The sequence below is a fragment of the Schistocerca americana genome, chromosome 9, assembly GCF_021461395.2.
Source record: "Schistocerca americana isolate TAMUIC-IGC-003095 chromosome 9, iqSchAmer2.1, whole genome shotgun sequence".
Taxonomy (NCBI): Eukaryota; Metazoa; Arthropoda; class Insecta; order Orthoptera; family Acrididae; genus Schistocerca; species Schistocerca americana.
Window position 1 is genome coordinate 108,466,658 of NC_060127.1, and position 19,756 is coordinate 108,486,413.

General features: G+C 41.2%; 1 protein-coding gene across 1 annotated transcript in view; it reads left to right on the forward strand.

Moving 5' to 3' along the window:
- Positions 1-19,756, forward strand: part of LOC124550927 (diphthine--ammonia ligase) — a 139,034-nt gene that overhangs the window by 70,848 nt on the left and 48,430 nt on the right. The window contains exon 6 of the mRNA XM_047125723.1: positions 13,641-13,731. Coding sequence (XP_046981679.1) covers positions 13,641-13,731 — 91 coding nt within the window. The remainder of the gene's footprint in view (positions 1-13,640; positions 13,732-19,756) is intronic.

Genomic DNA, 19,756 nt, shown 5'->3' on the forward strand with positions numbered 1-19,756 from the left:
TCAGAAATTCCTGGAAGGTTAGGAGAGGGTGATTTTGAGGAAGAGGAGGTGGGTCCCGCTGTGACGGAGGACGGAACTGTTCCAGGCATGGTTCAATTTGGATAGTGTCTTGGGGAGTTGGATCATTAGGAGTAGGATTAGGATCATTTTTCTTCGTAGCAAAGTGATATTTCCAGCAGAGAGTACGGGTGTAGGACAGTAAATCTTTGACGAGGGCTGTTTGGTTAAATCTGGGAGTGGGGCTGAAGGTGAGGCCTTTGGATAGGACAGAGGTTTCGAAACCTCTGTCCTATCCAAAGGCCTCACCTTCAGCCCCACTCCCAGATTTAACCAAACAGCCCTCGTCAAAGATTTACTGTCCTACACCCGTACTCTCTGCTGGAAATATCACTTTGCTACGAAGAAAAATGATCCTAATCCTACTCCTAATGATCCAACTCCCCAAGACACTATCCAAATTGAACCATGCCTGGAACAGTTCCGTCCTCCGTCACAGCGGGACCCACCTCCTCTTCCTCAAAATCACCCTCTCCTAACCTTCCAGGAATTTCTGACTTCCAGCCTTGCCTCTCAATCCTTCTTAAAAAACCTTAATCCTACTCCCAACATCACCACTGCTGAAGCCCAGGCTATCCGTGATCTGAAGGCTGACCGATCCATCGTCATTCTTCCGGCGGACAAGGGTTCCACAACTGTGGTACTTGATCGTCGGGAGTATGTGGCTGAGGGACTGCGTCAGCTTTCAGACAACACTACTTACAAAGTTTGCCAAGGCAATCCCATTCCTGATGTCCAGGCGGAGCTTCAAGGAATCCTCAGAACCTTAGGCCCCCTACAAAACCTTTCACCCGACTCCATCAACCTCCTGACCCCACCAACACCCCGCACCCCTACCTTCTACCTTCTTCCCAAAATTCACAAACCCAATCACCCCGGCCGTCCCATTGTAGCTGGTTACCAAGCCCCCACCGAACGCATCTCTGCCTACGTAGATCAACACCTTCAACCCATTACATGCAGTCTCCCATCCTTCATCAAAGACACCAACCACTTTCTCAAACGCCTGGAATCCCTACCCAGTCTGTTACCCCCGGAAACCATCCTTGTAACCATTGATGCCACTTCCTTATACACAAATATTCCGCATGTCCAGGGCCTCGCTGCAATGGAGCACTTCCTTTCACGCCGATCACCTGCCACCCTACCTAAAACCTCTTTCCTCATTACCTTAGCCAGCTTCATCCTGACCCACAACTTCTTCACTTTTGAAGGCCAGACATACCAACAATTAAAGGGAACAGCCATGGGTACCAGGATGGCCCCCTCGTATGCCAACCTATTCATGGGTCGCTTAGAGGAAGCCTTCCTGGTTACCCAGGCCTGCCAACCCGAAGTTTGGTACAGATTTATTGATGACATTTTCGTGATCTGGACTCACAGTGAAGAAGAACTCCAGAATTTCCTCTCCAACCTTAACTCCTTTGGTTCCATCAGATTCACCTGGTCCTACTCCAAATCCCATGCCACTTTCCTTGACGTTGACCTCCACCTGTCCAATGGCCAGCTTCACACGTCCGTCCACATTAAACCCACCAACAAGCAACAGTACCTCCATTATGACAGCTGCCACCCATTCCACATCAAACGGTCCCTTCCCTACAGCCTAGGTCTTCGTGGCAAACGAATCTGCTCCAGTCCGGAATCCTTGAACCATTACACCAACAACCTGAAAACAGCTTTTGCATCCCGTAACTACCCTCCCGACCTGGTACAGAAGCAAATAACCAGAGCCACATCCTCATCTCCTCAAACCCGGAACCTTCCACAGAAGAACCCTAAAAGTGCCCCACTTGTGACAGGATACTTTCCGGGACTGGATCAGATTCTGAATGTGGCTCTCCAGCAGGGATACGACTTCCTCAAATCCTGCCCTGAAATGAGATCCATCCTTCATGAAATCCTCCCCACTCCACCAAGAGTGTCTTTCCGCCGTCCACCTAACCTTCGCAACCTCTTAGTTCATCCCTATGAAATCCCCAAACCACCTTCCCTACCCTCTGGCTCCTACCCCTGTAACCGCCCCCGGTGTAAAACCTGTCCCATGCACCCTCCCACCACCACCTATTCCAGTCCTGTAACCCGGAAGGTGTACACGATCAAAGGCAGAGCCACGTGTGAAAGCACCCACGTGATTTACCAACTGACCTGCCTACACTGTGAAGCGTTCTATGTGGGAATGACCAGCAACAAACTGTCCATTCGCATGAATGGACACAGGCAGACAGTGTTTGTTGGTAATGAGGATCACCCTGTGGCTAAACATGCCTTGGTGCATGGCCAGCACATCTTGGCACAGTGTTACACCGTCCGGGTTATCTGGATACTTCCCACTAACACCAACCTGTCAGAACTCCGGAGATGGGAACTTGCCCTTCAGCATATCCTTTCTTCTCGCTATCCGCCAGGCCTCAATCTCCGCTAATTTCTAATTTCAATTTGCCGCCGCTCATACCTCACCTGTCTTTCAACTTCATCTCTGCCTCTGTACATCCGCCCCGACTGACATCTCTGCCCAAACTCTTTGCCTTTACAAATGTCTGCTTGTGTCTGTGTATGTGTGGATGGATATGTGTGTGTGTGCGAGTGTATACCTGTCCTTTTTTCCCCCTAAGGTAAGTCTTTCCGCTCCCGGGATTGGAATGACTCCTTACCCTCTCCCTTAAAACCCATATCCTATTGTCTTTCCTTCTCCTTCCCTCTTTCCTGACGAGGCAACCATAGGTTGCGAAAGCTAGAATTTTGTGTGTATGTTTGTGTTTGTTTGTGTGTCTATCGACCTGCCAGCGCTTTTGTTTGGTAAGTTTCATCATCTTTCTTTTTAGATATATATATATATATATATATATATAGACACACACACACACACACACATGTTCCACATCCCCTTCTAAACCACTGGACTGATTTCAACCTTGGTACACACATCATATATTGTATGGTAAGAATCGCTGTGGAGGTAAGAACCACCTACCTATCAAAGAAGTGGGGGTGAGAAGGCAGTGTAGCCCACAATGCGCGAATATTGAGACTTTATGCATCTAGTATTTGAGGATGAGCGCACTTAGTGACTTGCATCAAACTTTACACATAATTTCAAACCTTTACAATACTTTTTGTTCCGGAGGACCCCCACAGGATGATGCAAGGAAAAAAGTTTATCACTCATTACATTTTTGCTGTTCATGCAGTAAAATTGTTACGTCAGGCATGACATTTTAATGTATTGCTTCTTTAATACTAACTTTATTTGTGACACATTTTGCAGTCAGTTGTCACATATAACACTGAATGTGCTTGGAAAATTATTTCATTGTACAAGACATAGATCAGTAGATACTTTATTTCAGTTTCTATAGTAATATGTCACATCACCAACAACTTTAATCTTGGCATAATTCAGTGCACCTTTAACCTATACAGACACAGACTCTGATTCATTTACTTTACGATGATTCCTTGTCCTAAAAACCAACGGCATTGTAGACATATAATAAGATGAACCACGATCTCTGTTGAACACTTCACATATCAGAAATGTATGATAAGCAATAACTTCTCGCCCGTTAAAATCTCCAGTCCTGATACAATCTACACCTTACCACCACGAACTAGAGCCACAGTAACTCAACTGTTACCATGTGCACTAACATCAGCATTAGTAAGTGTAAAATTCAGTACACCTCCACAAAACACTGAAGGACCATGAAGAATAACTGGTGCACCTACTCCGCTCTTTGTAGTAATTGATATATTATCGATAGTTTCATACATTGTAAGGCAGATACACTTTCTCTTCCTAAAATAACATGGCACAACTAGACTGTGTCGATGACGCTGCACATGCGGACGCACGATGACTGATGCCATCTTACCAGAAACGTCACTTATATAGCTGCCAGTTATCAGACCGCAACTTCCAGCTGCCATCAGCGTGCTGAGTCCCTTATCTACCTCTAGGTTTCTTTTTTGCTGTCATATAATATTTATTATTATTTTTTTATTTTCTTGAGGAAAGGACAGGTACTTTATTTCAGTTTCCATAGTAATGTGTCACACCACCAACACAGCATAACATAGTTCAGGAGGTATGATGCCGTAAACCGGAGATGTGTGAAAACATTTTAAACATATGCAGTGTCACCTTGCTCATTTGTTATAAAATGATTCAGCTAGCTACACGCTTTTATATAAAACACAGTTAACAAGTCTGCATAGTTGGCAGCAGTGTGCGATCGGTCACTAGATGGTATCTGGCAATCTAGGATTAGGTAAATTGGATCCTAACAAAAGTTTATTCAAATGGGAAGTTAGCTTGCACCAACCTCGTCCTCTCTGATTTCCAAGTAAAAACTTAATAGTTCCCACATGCTGACCACCAGTTCTATCTCATAATTTTATAGTTTTCCCCAGTGAATTTTTCTTTCACTATACGATTCAATCAGCAAGTTTCAGAATATATTGAAAAATTAAAATAGAAAATTGCAGTGATAGCTGCAGTGTCTTTCTGGTGCACTACAGTAAGAACTTAATCAGTATTGGGATACACAGACATTACTGAAACGATATTAAGGTGGCAATTATTTCAATTTTTCTCACTCGTGCATTGTTAAAGCACTTTCTTCTTCTTCTCCTCATTTCTTTTCCAGTAATGTTGTGGTCCCTACAATTCGCCGGACTGTGCTCAGGCCTTAATTGCCTGTATGCACATGTGTGAAATCTGAATTTATAGATGGAAGTGCAAAAGGACATCTTCTACCAGTTTTTTTGGGAAGCTATTTGTTCAGCACATTTGGACATAAAAGGTGAAGTGTGCTGGAATATAACGCTGTAGGAAAATAACATGGCTCTATTGTAACTTGTCGGAAAATAAACAATGCAGCATATCTAGATAGTTGACAATTTAGTGGCATATCTAGATAGTTGACAATTTAGTGGTGTTGCTGCAAAGATACTGAGATGCTAAGAGTGCAGTTTTCCATTATTTTTATCTGTTCCCTGCTTTTGTGGAATAAATAACAGTGAAATTCAGCAGTTCTGTTTGATCAAATATGATGGTTGTGCTGATTTACAGATATCTTGAAATGAAAAATTTTCTTGTCTGCATGCCAGGTTCATTTATCTTATATATGTAGCATTTCAAACTAGAGGTATTGAATTGCCTACAGGTACAATGAAACAGAGAGTTGTAATATTTAAGCTTTCAGACAAAGTTCATCTTCAGAAGTAGTCATTCACAAAAGAATCCCCCCTCTCTCTCCCCCCCCCCTCTCCTTCTCCCCCCCCCCCTCCCTCCCTCTCTCTCTCTCTCTCTCTCTCTCTCTTTCTCTCTCTCTCGTGTGTGTGTGTGTGTGTGTGTGTGTGTGTGTGTGTGTGTGTGTGTGAACTTTGTCCAAAAGATTATTATTACAGCATTCTTTTTCATTAAGTCTGTTTGTGACTCATTGCCTCCTCTTTGTGGGGAGCAGCATATTCTTTCTGTGTTGTTATTTCATCTCACATTGTCCATTTTTTTTTTTTATTTGAAAACTTGACACTGTTATGATGATTAATCTCTGTGACGTAGCTGAGTTTCATATTTTGTGACACAACTGATATATATATAGTTTGTATTAGTCTCTTTTGTTAGTTGAGTTTGAAATACTGAAGTGAAAACAGTAGTGGATGATAGTTTCTAATGTGTGGCTTTTTAATAACCAAGCTTTTACTTCATTGGTACTTCATTTACTTTTGATTTACAATTATTACTGTTTGACGTAGGCTCTTCTCTCTTACTTACAAGAGAAACTCACCATTGTGCCCCCCTCAGATTTAGTGGTAAAATGTCCCAGTGGATAGCCTGTCAAAAACTGAACACAGATCAGGCATGAAAACAGGAAGGAACTGTAATGCACTGTGAAAAAAGAAGCAAAATCAGAACAGTGAACGATCCAAGCTCAAGCTGTTCAATATCGAGTGTGTCTCAGTAACACCAACGTTGTGGTTATGTTGTCATAGTGTTGGACTGTGATGCAGGAGAGTTATGTTCAAATCTCCCTTGTATCCTTCATTTTTTTTTTCACAGAGTTATGAACTGTCCATCCTGTCATTGACACATGTGTTCTCCGTCTATAGTCTTGGAAATTATCAGACTGTACATTGCTTATAGAATGTGAGCCATGCTGTAAAAATACACTCCTGGAAATGGACTCCGGTGTGTCAGACCCACCATACTTGCTCCGGACACTGCGAGAGGGCTGTACAAGCAATGATCACACGCACGGCACAGGGGACACACCAGGAACCGCGATGTTGGCCGTCGAATGGCGCTAGCTGTGCAGCATTTGTGGACCGCCGCCGTCAGTGTCAGCCAGTTTGCCGTGGCATACGGAGCTCCATCGCAGTCTTTAACACTGGTAGCATGCCGTGACAGCGTGGACGTGAACCGTATGTGCAGTTGACGGACTTTGAGCGAGGGCGTATAGTGGGCATGCGGGAGGCCGGGTGGACGTACCGCCGAATTGCTCAACACGTGGGGCGTGAGGTCTCCACAGTACATCGATGTTGTCGCCAGTGGTCGGCGGAAGGTGCACGTACCCGTCGACCTGGGACCGGACCGCAGCGATGCACGGATGCACGCCAAGACCGTAGGATCCTACGCAGTGCCGTAGGGGACCGCACCGCCACTTCCCAGCAAATTAGGGACACTGTTGCTCCTGGGGTATCGGCGAGGACCATTCGCAACCGTCTCCATGAAGCTGGGCTACGGTCCCGCACACCGTTAGGCCGTCTTCCGCTCACGCCCCAACATCGTGCAGCCCGCCTCCAGTGGTGTCGCGACAGGCGTGAATGGAGGGACGAATGGAGACGTGTCGTCTTCAGCGATGAGAGTCGCTTCTGCCTTGGTGCCAATGATGGTCGTATGCGTGTTTGGCGCCGTGCAGGCGAGCGCCACAATCAGGACTGCATACGACCGAGGCACACAGGGCCAACACCCGGCATCATGGTGTGGGGAGCGATCTCCTACACTGGCCGTACACCACTGGTGATCGTCGAGGGGACACTGAATAGTGCACGGTACATCCAAACCGTCATCGAACCCATCGTTCTACCATTCCTAGACCGGCAAGGGAACTTGCTGTTCCAACAGGACAATGCACATCCGCATGTATCCCGTGCCACCCAACGTGCTCTAGAAGGTGTAAGTCAACTACCCTGGCCAGCAAGATCTCCGGATCTGTCCCCCATTGAGCATGTTTGGGACTGGATGAAGCGTCGTCTCACGCGGTCTGCACGTCCAGCACGAACGCTGGTCCAACTGAGGCGCCAGGTGGAAATGGCATGGCAAGCCGTTCCACAGGACTACATCCAGCATCTCTACGATCGTCTCCATGGGAGAATAGCAGCCTGCATTGCTGCGAAAGGTGGATATACACTGTACTAGTGCCGACATTGTGCATGCTCTGTTGCCTGTGTCTATGTGCCTGTGGCTCTGTCAGTGTGATCATGTGATGTATCTGACCCCAGGAATGTGTCAATAAAGTTTCCCCTTCCTGGGACAATGAATTCACGGTGTTCTTATTTCAATTTCCAGGAGTGTATATTACCGTCACAGGTAAATGTGAAGAGTAGTGAGAACAGGTGAGATGACACATAGGCCTCTCACAGAAATGAAAATAACAAATAAACAGTTGTGAACTATGTTACAGCAAAGGAATTCTAGGGTCATAACTTCGAAAACGGAATGCGTAAGTCATAACATGTGGCACTTTTGTAGAATGAATAGGGTGTATATAGATCTGGAGGTTCCATTCTTACACCCCGCTGTTGCATAACAATGTCACACCACTACACAGACACAAATTTGAGCACAGTGAACACACATCTCAACAGCCGGATGCACAGTTCATAATTGGGGGGGGGGGGGGGGGGGGGGGGGTTGAAAAAAAATGAAATGGTGCATAAGCGAGATCTGAACATGGATCTCCCACTTTTCAATCCAATTTCGTGACCATGACGCTGTGGCTGTACAAACTTGCTCAATGTACAGCTTGAGATTGGAATGTTCACTGTTTCTATTTTGCTTCTTTTTTCACAGTTCAGACAGTTCAGTACTCCTTCTTCCTGTTTTCTGCTACATCCACAAGTCACCGGATAGTGGTGCACACATCGGCGAACAGGTGAGAAACAATTATGACTCAAAGTGGGAAGACTGCCTAAGATCGGGTCTCAAACCCACCCTTGAGTTGAGCAACAGGGATGGGCTATCCGCTGGGTCATCTGAGAGGGGGGGGGGGGGGGTGCAATAGGGAGTTTTCCCTTGATAGTTATGTTTACACTGAACTACAAATTGAATTTGACAAGGTATTTGATGCACTGGAATTTTGCTAGCATGGACTCGGCCTCAATGATAATGGATAATTAGTAATATGAAATTGAATTTCATAACACTAGTTCTTGATTTTTCCCATTGGAAATCTTCTTGCATTTCTTTAGAGCAGTTTTTACTCTACTGAAGGATAAATGAAAATTTCTGTAGAATGAAAAGCAAAAAGTTTTGATTATGTTTGTCATGAAACTAAGTTATTTGTTATTTTTAAAAGATTGTTACTGTAATCATAATTTTGCAGGACTCTAATAATGATTATATAAGTTATCAATAACTACTTTCTTCTTAGTTACTAGCATTAATGTGTGACAGTATGCAGTGAAAGTTACGGATAACTCACGTAGTCTACCAACTACACATATACTTTGTGCTTTGAATCATACATTAATGTGATAAAAGTGGAACATTTACATAATGAATACAAATGAAAAGTTCTTCTCCAAATTGTTGATAGTTCCTGTAATAGATCAGAAATTGCTTCAGTACTCACTTTGTAACAAATAAATGAACTAATTGATACTATGACACAGTAGTAATGACAGGAAGGCTACCATAGTGCTGTACACACTATTATTAATAGAGTGATCATAAACAAAGCATTCTGATTTCTGCCAGCTCAGTACTAATGAGTCCAGCAGTCAAGTGATTTACAAACAGTAAGTATAGTGTACACATTTTAACTTGCTTGATTTTTAAATTGGGGTACAGGTGAAGCGCATGCCGCTTAGGGAGAGGAGAAGTGAAGAGAACCAAGTTTTGTAATGAGTGTCTATCCTTGCCATGGATAGCTAGCTTTCTTATCTGAGGAGGAGTTGTAGATATCACTTGTGATGCACAGGGAATCGCTTCATCATTTGTTCTCCCTCTCCCTCTCCCTCTCCCCCTCCCCCTCCCCCTCCCCCTCCCCCTCCCCCCCTCCCCCCCTCCCCCTCCCCCTCCCCCTCCCCCTTCCCCCCCCCCCCCCCCCCCCCCACACACACACACACCCACACACGCGCGCGCGCGCGACATGAACACAAAACACACACACACACACACACACACACACACACACACACACACACACACAACATGAACACAACACATGGAAAAGAAATGTGACATTCAAAATTTACAGACGTGAAAGTAGATTTTTGACTGTGATAGTAATAAAAACAAAAATGAGGAATTGAATGGATCTGGAGCATGATGTGCACCGACATAGAAAAACTGAAATATAAAAAAGGTTGTTAGAAATGAGCAGTACCAATTTTCTTTATTGACTCATTAGTTTGTGGTGTAATGAAATGGTCACAAAAACTAAACATCATTCATCTTTCATTTTAAAAATGAAAGTGTTTAAAGAAAATTATTTTTCATTTTAGTGTTTAGTTTCGTGCTAACATTGGTGATAGTGTGGGAGCAAGATGGGGGGAGGTAAGGGGGGTGGAGGCGGGGAAATTGTTGGTTAAAGGGGGGTGGGGGGACCAAATCGCTTGGTCATCGGTCTGAGGAGGAGGGTTAATAGCTAATATCTATTTGCACATGGGGTTAATCGCCTAAGAAAAGTTGGGAATCACTGCTACAGAACAACACATTAGAGCTATCAGAACTGCCAAAGAGATTCACATGTAGTAGTGCTGGAATTTACACTTTTTGTCATTAAAATTGCAACACTAGGAAATGTAGCACATAAGAAAATTTGACTTATTGTGCATGTGTAGAATAGTAGGAAGAATACATGGTTTAATTTGTAGCTGATCTGGTCATATACAGGGAATGAAGTTTAGCACAGAAAGCAGCTACCTCTAACAACCACAGTGGTTCCAACACAACTGGCTGTAGCATCGAACTAAAAAAGAATAAGCTCGCACGACAGATAGAGATGTATCATTCCACAGTGTGTCGACTCCACATCAGTGTCACGAATCGTAGTGGTCGGTGATCGGTGGCGTGCCAGTCCCTCGCCAGTGCGGGGGCAGATGTTTTCGAATGGTGCCTTTAGGGGAACTGTCGAATATCTCCCGTGCCGATGTAGATTGGATCGGCACGGGAAATGTGCGTTCTCGAATTATCTTGTCGATAGATTACCCTGTGAGGGCCTTGAAGGTAGGCCGAGGGTGCTAACATGATAGAAGTGTAGTGCCTGCTATCTGAGTTACTGGCTTTGTGAACCGGAGGTGATCATATTGAGTACCTGACTGCACCCCGTACTACCCCACCAGGTGCAGGGCCTGTACTGAGGTGAATGAAATCTTGCCAACATTTGTTGTCCTTGGTGCCTTCACATGCCGAAACATCTGTCGTGATTTTGCTCTGTGGACGACTGGGACTCGTCTGAAAAGGTTAAGTGAGCCATTCAAGTGTCCAGAGTTATTGTCCAGTGTAGCACTATCAGTCTGCCTCCATCTGCTGTGGTGTCAGGGGAAGCCACAGCCGTGGTGATCATGCTCCCAGTCCTTGGAGCAGGCTTCAATGTGAGATGCTTATAATAGTTTGCACAATGAAACTTTGTCTCAAAACTTAGCAGAAAATCCAGAGAGATGTAAAATATGCTAGTGGCAGGACACAATCGATGCCTTCTCTGCGCGATAGCAATAAAAATACTATCGATGGCAGTGCTGTTAAAGCAGAGCTACCGAACACAGCCTTCCGAAATTCTGTTGCCAAAGAAGCTGAAGTCAGTATTCCAGAATTTGAATCGAGAACGATTGCCATCATGAGTGACTTAAAAGTGGATATCCTCCGAATACCGAGGCAACTGAAATCACTTAATAAAAGCAAGTCTTCCAGTCCAAATTTTATGCCAATTAGGTTCCTTTCAGAGTATGCTGTTGCAATAGCTCTCTGCTTAACAATCATATACAACTATCGCTTGATAAAAGATCTGTACCCAAAGACTGGAAGGTTGCACCAATATTCAAGAAAGGCAATAGGAATAATCCACTAAATTGATGTTGTTGTCCAGCAGGAGTTTGGAACATGTATTGCATTCCAACATTATTGAAGAGAACGGTCTATTGACATACAGTCATCACAAATTTAGGAAACATCGTTCTTGTGAAACACATGATGTGTTGAATGCTATCAACAAGGCACTTCAAAGTGATTCTGTATTTCTAGATTTCCAAAAGGCTTTTGACATTCTGTACATCACATGCGGCCTGTAATCAAATTGTGTGCTTATGGAATATCGTCTCATTTATGCGACTGGATTTGTCATTTCCTTTCAGAGGTCACAGTTCGTAGTAATTGACAGAAAGTCATCAAGTAAAACAGAAGTGATTTCTGGCGTTCCCCAGGGTAGTGTGCAAGCCACCTGCTGTTCCTTATCTATACAAATGATTAGGAGACAATCTGAGCAACCATGTTAGATTGCTTGCAAATGATACTGTCATTTATCATCTAGTAAAGTTATCAGAAGATTGAAACAAATTGCAAAACAGTTTAGAAAAGATATCTGTGTGGTGGGAAAATTTGCAGTTGATGCTAAATAATGAAAAGTGTGAAATTATCCACATCAGTGCTAAAAGGAATCTGTTAAACTTTTGTTACATGATAATTCAATCACATTTAACTGTAAATTCAAGTAAATATCTAGGAATTACGATTATGGACAACTTTAATTGAAAAGAACACAAAGAAAATGTTGTGGGAAAGGCACACCAAAGACTGTGTTTTATTAGCAGGACACATATAAAATGTAATGGGTCTACTACAGAGACTGCCTACACTATGCTTGTCCATCCTCTTTTAGAATACTGCTGTGTGGTGTGGAATCCTTACCAGATAGGATGAACGGAGTACATTGAGAAAGTTCAAAGAAGAGCAGCACATTTTGTATTATCAAGAAATAGGGGAGAGAGTCATGAACATGATATAGGATTTGGGGTGGACATCATTAAAGCAAAGGCATTTCTCATTGTGCCAGGATCTTCTCATGAAATTTCAAACGTCAACTTTCTCCTCCGAATATAAAAATATTTTGTTGATGCTGACCTACATAGGGAGAAATGATCATCATAATAAAATAGGGGAAATCTGAGTTCACACAAAAAGATATAGGTGTTCATTTTTTCCATGTACTGTTCAAGAGTGGAATAACAGAGAATTATTGCAAAGGTGGTCCAGTGAACCCTCTGCCAGACACTTCAATGGGATTTGCGGTGTATCCGTGTAGATGCAGATACTGCACAACTGAGTGAACGAAATGTCTCCTCTCGGGCTCTTGTTGGGTGGGACTGTTGAGATCAAGCACGGTATGGAGTGTGGCTCTCTTGAACCCGTACATTCCACATTCACACGAGTCAAGACATCTCGACTGATACAAGCACCGGTATCACAGAACGATAAACTGCAATCTTCATAAGAAATTTCAACGCGCTCAATTGAAACTTGAGCAAATGATGATTTTTTGCTTGTGATCACCAAGGAATCATGACAGATAAGAGTCCTATGTGGAGCAAGTGTAACAGCAGTGTATTATTGCAACTTTATGCAAAACATGAACAGAAAAATGCACAAAACCCGACTTCAGTTGCTCGATATGGGCCAATCATTACCCACAACAATGATTGCCCACATATCGGCATTGTAAAACTGTGTGAATACGGATGGCAAGTGTTGCCGCATACTCCGTACAGCCCAGATGGGAGTCAACCAAACTTTTATGTGTCCCTGAAGTTGAAAAAACCTAAAAAAAATCCTATTTGTGAGCATCATTATCTTTCTCTGGAAGAGCTTTCTACTACCATTACCTGAGCCATCCAACAGATGGAAAGAAGTGGTGTCCTGGATGGAACACTAGAGGTTCCGAGATGTTGGGATTCAGTCGTATAGAAGCTGTGACACTATATTGAAGGACTGTAAAGAGATATTGAAAAACAAAATTAAATGTGTAAGTAAAAAAAAATTATTGTGTGTTATTTATAAAATGTCTCGCATAGTTGCTTTCAAAGAGCAAAGAGTTTTTAAAGAGGCTATACTAGAAGAGTGATAAAATACATATATAGAATACTGCAGGGCTCCTGTGCCATGGGACTGTGTGCTTTCAGCTGCTCACCTGGCGAAGAAACCCAGACACATAGATTATTATGTTTTTCAGAGATTGTAACACTGTGTTGTTGGATTTATGTGTAGACTGTATACAGTCACATTTCAGTGGTGATTTATGAATATCCTTCACTTACAATGTATGACAGACTGTGTGGACTGTTTATTAATATGCATATTGCAGAGATGAAGCAGAAACCATCATCCACTCAGATGATGCTATAGCACCTGTGGGCTACCTTGTTTTCAAGAAGTTGCATCTCGTTGAAAAGGAGGTAAGTTGCTTTTGATAAATTGACAGTATCAGCACTTGGTCAAAATTTTCCTAAAGTAAGCTTACAAGGTGTGTTATTAACTCGGGGATGCCAGTGTTTGCCCTGTTTTCGGCTCATTAGGTTTTCTGTTTTAATAGTGAAGGGGGAAACATATAGAAATGTATGCCTTATATGTTCAAATTTTAAACATCCTGCATTGTCTGATTTTGAAATCTATGTTGACATCTACAGGTTCCGAAAAGTGATGTACTGATATTGTGAGGTGTAATTTCAGAGTATTCTCTCTTTCACGTTCGACGTCTATAACGATGTAGCTCCTCGAAACTAAATTACAGTTGAATAAAGTGTCTCGTGTGACACCAGTTTACTGCATAGGCTGTTATTTTTGGAACTAACCATTCTTTTATTTTGTGTTGTTCACTACTGCATAGTAGTTTTTCTTTTGCTGTGTAGCCATTCTTGAGTGACTATACATACCAGATATAACACAATTAAAAGACAAAGCATAAATCAAACATTGGTTGTCATTGGTTGTTTAGTTGACAGAATGAACAGAGAATTTACAAAATGTAACCTATTAAATGCAAATACCTGATTTACAATCAAAATACTTGTCCGTGTCACACAATTTTATAACCAGTGTGTGTATGGCATGATGAACAACAAAATTAAACATGAATCAAGTAATGTTAAAAATCTTTAAGTACACATAAAGGGATAAATGTTTAACTACATTACTGAACTTTAAATTTACAGGCATAAAACAGATGTTGTGGAAACAGTAGTTACATAATGTAGTCAATTAAAAGGGGAAGGAGGTACTAAACTGTGACAGCAACACCTTGTAGTTAATTAATCAGACATTTAGAAGGATATACTCTCTGTATAATTTTTGCCAACATTGAGAGTGACATAGTACAATGTATAAGTGGCAGAGAGTGCAAGGTTCATAGGTCCCATCTACATTTATCTTAACATAGAAATAACTAATAGCCACAATATTAAAATTTTTGTGAGAGTTATTTATACAATATACTGTAATTAAATATGTGACAACACGGAGTACAACTTCCATTTTCCTGCTTAATTACAGCAGCAATAAAGAACAGCCAGATAAAATGAGACAACAGTATTAAGAGTGACAATATTTATGTAATATTTACTGTTTTACATTATGCCAAAATATATGCTTGACCAGTCCATGCACCATCTCATGCCTTCCATTTTAATAACAGCAGTAGTCAGTGATAAACCTCTGGATAAAATGTGGAAAATAAAAACAACAAGCATGAGGGCTTATGCCCTTAACCAGACCAGGCACATTATTTATACAAGGTCACAGATTTAGAAGATAATATATGACAGCTTTCATTAAAATTAGTAATTATACTGAAATAAAGGAATGTATGAACATATTTTTCTGTTTTCTTCTTGACAATAACAACAAAAAGCATCTAGAAACTTTATGAATAAGTAAACATAAAAAAGATTATCTGCGCACTATCATGAATTGGACACTTTATTAGATTTCTGTGCACTGATGCTAACAATCCAGATCCCACAGTTGAATAATCATGATGACAGGACAATGAATGTAATCAGGTTTCAACATTTGTGTTGGCATCATTTAAGGTAGAAATGTATAATATTTATGGCTGCAACAGAATTGCAGATAGGCATTGCCCAAATTGATTGTATCAGTATTTGGCAGTCAATAATTACAATCCTCTTGATTTCTTGTACTTATCATATGATTCCAATAGAGACTCTGGTCTCGACAACTTTATAAAAGGAACATAAGCTGTTAACGTTGCTTCATCATAGCATATTCTTCAACTCACCATTGTCAATAATAATGTTTCCTTCCAATTATGTAAAAATGACACTGGATAAAATGATGAGTTCCAATTGATCACCATTTTTAAGATTAACTAATTTTATTTTTTTCTGCTTTCATTGGTGTAATATGATCAGTAATATTCTTGATACAGTTAGATTTTACTGTAGACATTTCACAGTACAAAAACTTCAGTTTATTAAATCTGGAAGCAAGTGACAGACTTGGTTTCCTATGCCTTTCCTCCTCAAACACTCCACAAAGACACTATTGAAAACATTGTAATACAGAAAACCAGGAAAGATATCTTGTTGGTCGAAAGAGTTTTTATGGTTACATTACAGCAGTTCCTAGATGAAATTTATAAAGAGAGTCATAATCAAAACACAAATATATTTTTTGGAGAAAGAACAATTAAATATTCCTAAGCATAATTTTTGATAATGAGATATTGTTATTTCGGTAATGTTAAATATATAATTTTCTTCTGGTTACAGATGAAAGAAACAGATCTAAGACTATGAAAGAAATGAATTGTCAAAATATAAAGCAAAAGTATAAAAGAATAAATGAAATTCCAAATAACAGTTGCCAAGTGTCATAATGATTCTGAAAGCTCCCTTAATGAAAATAAGATATGCAATTTTCAAAGAAATATTGTCAAAATAGGAATGGTGTCTAACAGTTCATTAAACAGAGAATTTTTGACAATTACTATTAATTGGGTGACACAATAGTTTAGATTTGTTTCAAGATGTATAAATCAGGATGTGATAAAAAAGTATACGGCAACCAGTATACCAAAACAATATGAAAGCTACATTGATTTCTCTCTTATCTTAATAATTATTGCAATAAAACTACTGTAATTGGATAAAAAATTGAAAAATAAAAATAGTAACTAATGAAAGGCAGATAGATATGTATTAGAATAAGTCATCCATTCTACATCTATATACGTACATTGCAAGCCATCGTACAGTGTGTGGTGGAGGATACCATGTACCACAACTAGTTGTTTCCTCCCCTGTTCCACTCACAAATAGGAGGGAAAAATGACTACCTGTGGGCCTACATATGAGCCCTGATTTCTGGTATCTTATCTTCGTGGTCTCTATGCGAAATGTATGTTGGCAGCAGTAGGATCGTTCCTTAGCCAGTTTGAAAGGCTGCTTCTCTAAATTTTCTCAGTAGTGTTCCTCAAAAAGAATGTCTCCTTCCCTCTAGCAATTCCCATTTGACCTTCTGAAGCATTTCTGTAACACTTGTATGTTTGAGCCTACCGGTAACAAATCTAGCAGCCAGTCTCTGAATTGCTTCGATGTCTTTCTTGAATCTGATACGGTGCGGATCGAGAATGGGTCTCACTGGTGTCGTGTTTGTGGTCTCCTTTACAGATGAATCACACTATCCCAAAATTCTCCCAGTTAATCAAAGTTGATCGTCTGCCTTCCCTACCACAATTCTCACGCACTTGTCCCATTTGATATCACTTTACTACGTTATGCCCAGATATTTAAACGATGTGACTGCGTCAGTCAGGACACTACGAATGATGTATTTGAATATTTCGGATTTGTTTTTCTACACACCTGCATTAACGTACATTTTTCCACATTTAGGGCTAGCTGCCATTCGTCACACCGACTAGAAATTTTGTGCAACTCATTTTGTATCCTTCTATAGTCACTCAGTGATGGCACCTTCCCTTACGCCACAGTATCGTAAGCAAATACCCACAGACTGCTGCTCATTCTGACTGCCAGATTATTCAAGTATATGGAGAATAGTAGTGTAGGGTGTCTACGACCTGGGAGATCCGGGAAAAACCCGGGAATTTTTCCATCCGGGAGAAAACCGGGAAAAACCCGGGAATTTTTTTGAACCCTGGAATTTTTTTGAACCCTGGAATTTTTTTGAACCCTGGAATTTTTCATTGTTTCTGTTCTCAGTTAAATTTTTGTAATTTTGACTGGTAAGAGCCAATACTCTAACAAAGGATATTACTGTATCCTGCTACTGCAGAATAATACTGCAGCCATAAAACGTGACCGAGAGAAAAAACTAAAATAAAACTTAAATTGCAAAAGAAATGCGCCATATGCAGCAACAAAACACAGTGCTCATACAAGCGTCTGCCAGCAGCAAAATGTGTCAAAAGCTTTAGGAAGACTATGCAATGCTTCGTAACAACAAATTGCCTCCAATGAGCATGACGTCACAACTGTTAACATTAGATTTGTTTTTGCTGTTACGAGTGGGATCATGCGCATGCGCAGTTGGTTAGTATCTTCTTCCGCTTCTGCCTACAGAAATGTGGCTGTTGGCTATGTAAGCAGCCACAGTAAAAAAAAAAAAAAAAAAAAAAAGGAGCTAGGTGCTACCGGCAAAAATTTTACTGGCGCGCTCAAGCTGCCAGATTGGGCAGCAGCCCTGGATCTAGGAATGCGGGGGGAGGGAATTCATATAAAACTTGTTTCACAAAGTGCCTAGCATCCAGCACACATTGGTCTATCGATTATTTGTATGACTTTGAAACGTGTCCCTGTCGGTTTTTGAACATTGTTGAACACATTCTAAGTCAATTTCTGAATGAATCATAAGTTGATTTTTGAATGCGTGCATAGTGTACATGATGTCTCTGTCAGTGGAATGCTTGTCACATCTAGAAATAAACTTTCCTGCAGACAAAAGGGGCTACACGAGCTGAGCAGAGTATAACCAAATGAAAGAAAGCCAACCACTGTCTGATTATGTGGTTGATAGGGTTAGCGAATGATGAGCGTTGTTACAATTACCAGTGAAATCCATAGATTCAGACTGCCAGAGTGCGAATAAACGACTAACGGGAATAACAGGTAAGAAAGATTATGTATTATCTTCTCGGTGTATCCAAGGATGTGAAATTTTGACAGAAAATTTTTGGCCAGATCGCTATACTAGCAAGGGCCAGTTGTACCGTCTCCGGCTAGCAGCTGCTTTAAGGTCTGTTCTGGAAGTAACACGGAAATGTACGAACACGTAACAATGCCTAACCAGAGAATAATCGCGGGATAACTAAACTGGTTATTCTGGCAGAGTTAGTGAAGTTAGCCGGCGAATAACCATTGTCATTGGCAGGAATAGATACAGAATTAGTGATGACAACATTGTTTGTTAGAGCGAGGAAGGAGAAGAAACGGGGACATCACACAAATTATGGAAGAATAAGACGATTCCAAATTTCTATAAAAAATTCGCACTACTATTTCTCGATATCATGCTTGAGAAACCGGAGCGTATGAATGAAGTGTAAAACTGTTTCCTAACGTAAAGCTTTTTGCTTGTAGTAGGCCTAATAGGCATTTGATATTGGTACTTCGTGAATTATATTCTCCCGTGTTATAAAAATGACCATTTCTGCCTAAACAGTCTCAACTATTTGGCGTGTGTTACAATTGCTGCAGTATTATAAAGGCCTATTTTGTTTTATCTCGCAGACAGTGACAAAATACAGGTAATCAGGTCAAGAAACCACACCAGTCTTGGACCTATTTGTGATTACAGCTTTTTCAGTATTAGACAACGACATTTCAATTTTTCAAGTAGCAAAACACTTGACGAACTTTGATGAGGTAACAGATCCTTTCGCAGAAAGGAAAACACGCCATGTAAGGCTGTAGCAAGATTAGAGAGAAAAAAATCCTAGGAGCCAGGGATTGAAGAAATGTGTACTGTCTTGCTTGTCTCTTCTCTTTACTGGCTTTATGTATCCCATACTTAATTTTATGTCACACAAAGCAGCAAGTTGTTAGCTAATAGGGAATAAAGAGTGCAAATTTTCTGAAGAGTTTTTTAAAAAAAAAGAAAAAAAGAAAAGAAAAAAGAGGGGCAGGATGTCACACCGGCCGACTGGAAGCAGGAGAGGCACCATAGGACATTTTAATTTCCGCTGTCCTGAATATAGTTTGATGGCATCCAGTACAAAATACACACATTTCAATTCCACAGACTGAAATACAGTGACGTGCGATAGAAGAATGCTGTGTGAAGAGGTGTGGCACTGCACTTTGGCACACTTAAGGTCAGATAACATGTCTTGCAATTCCTCGGACACGTATGTTGTATGTATCAGAGTCCTCAGAAAGATGTCCGCTACAAAATGAACGTATTTTCGAAAATTCGAATTTTTAAATTTTTGACGTCCTA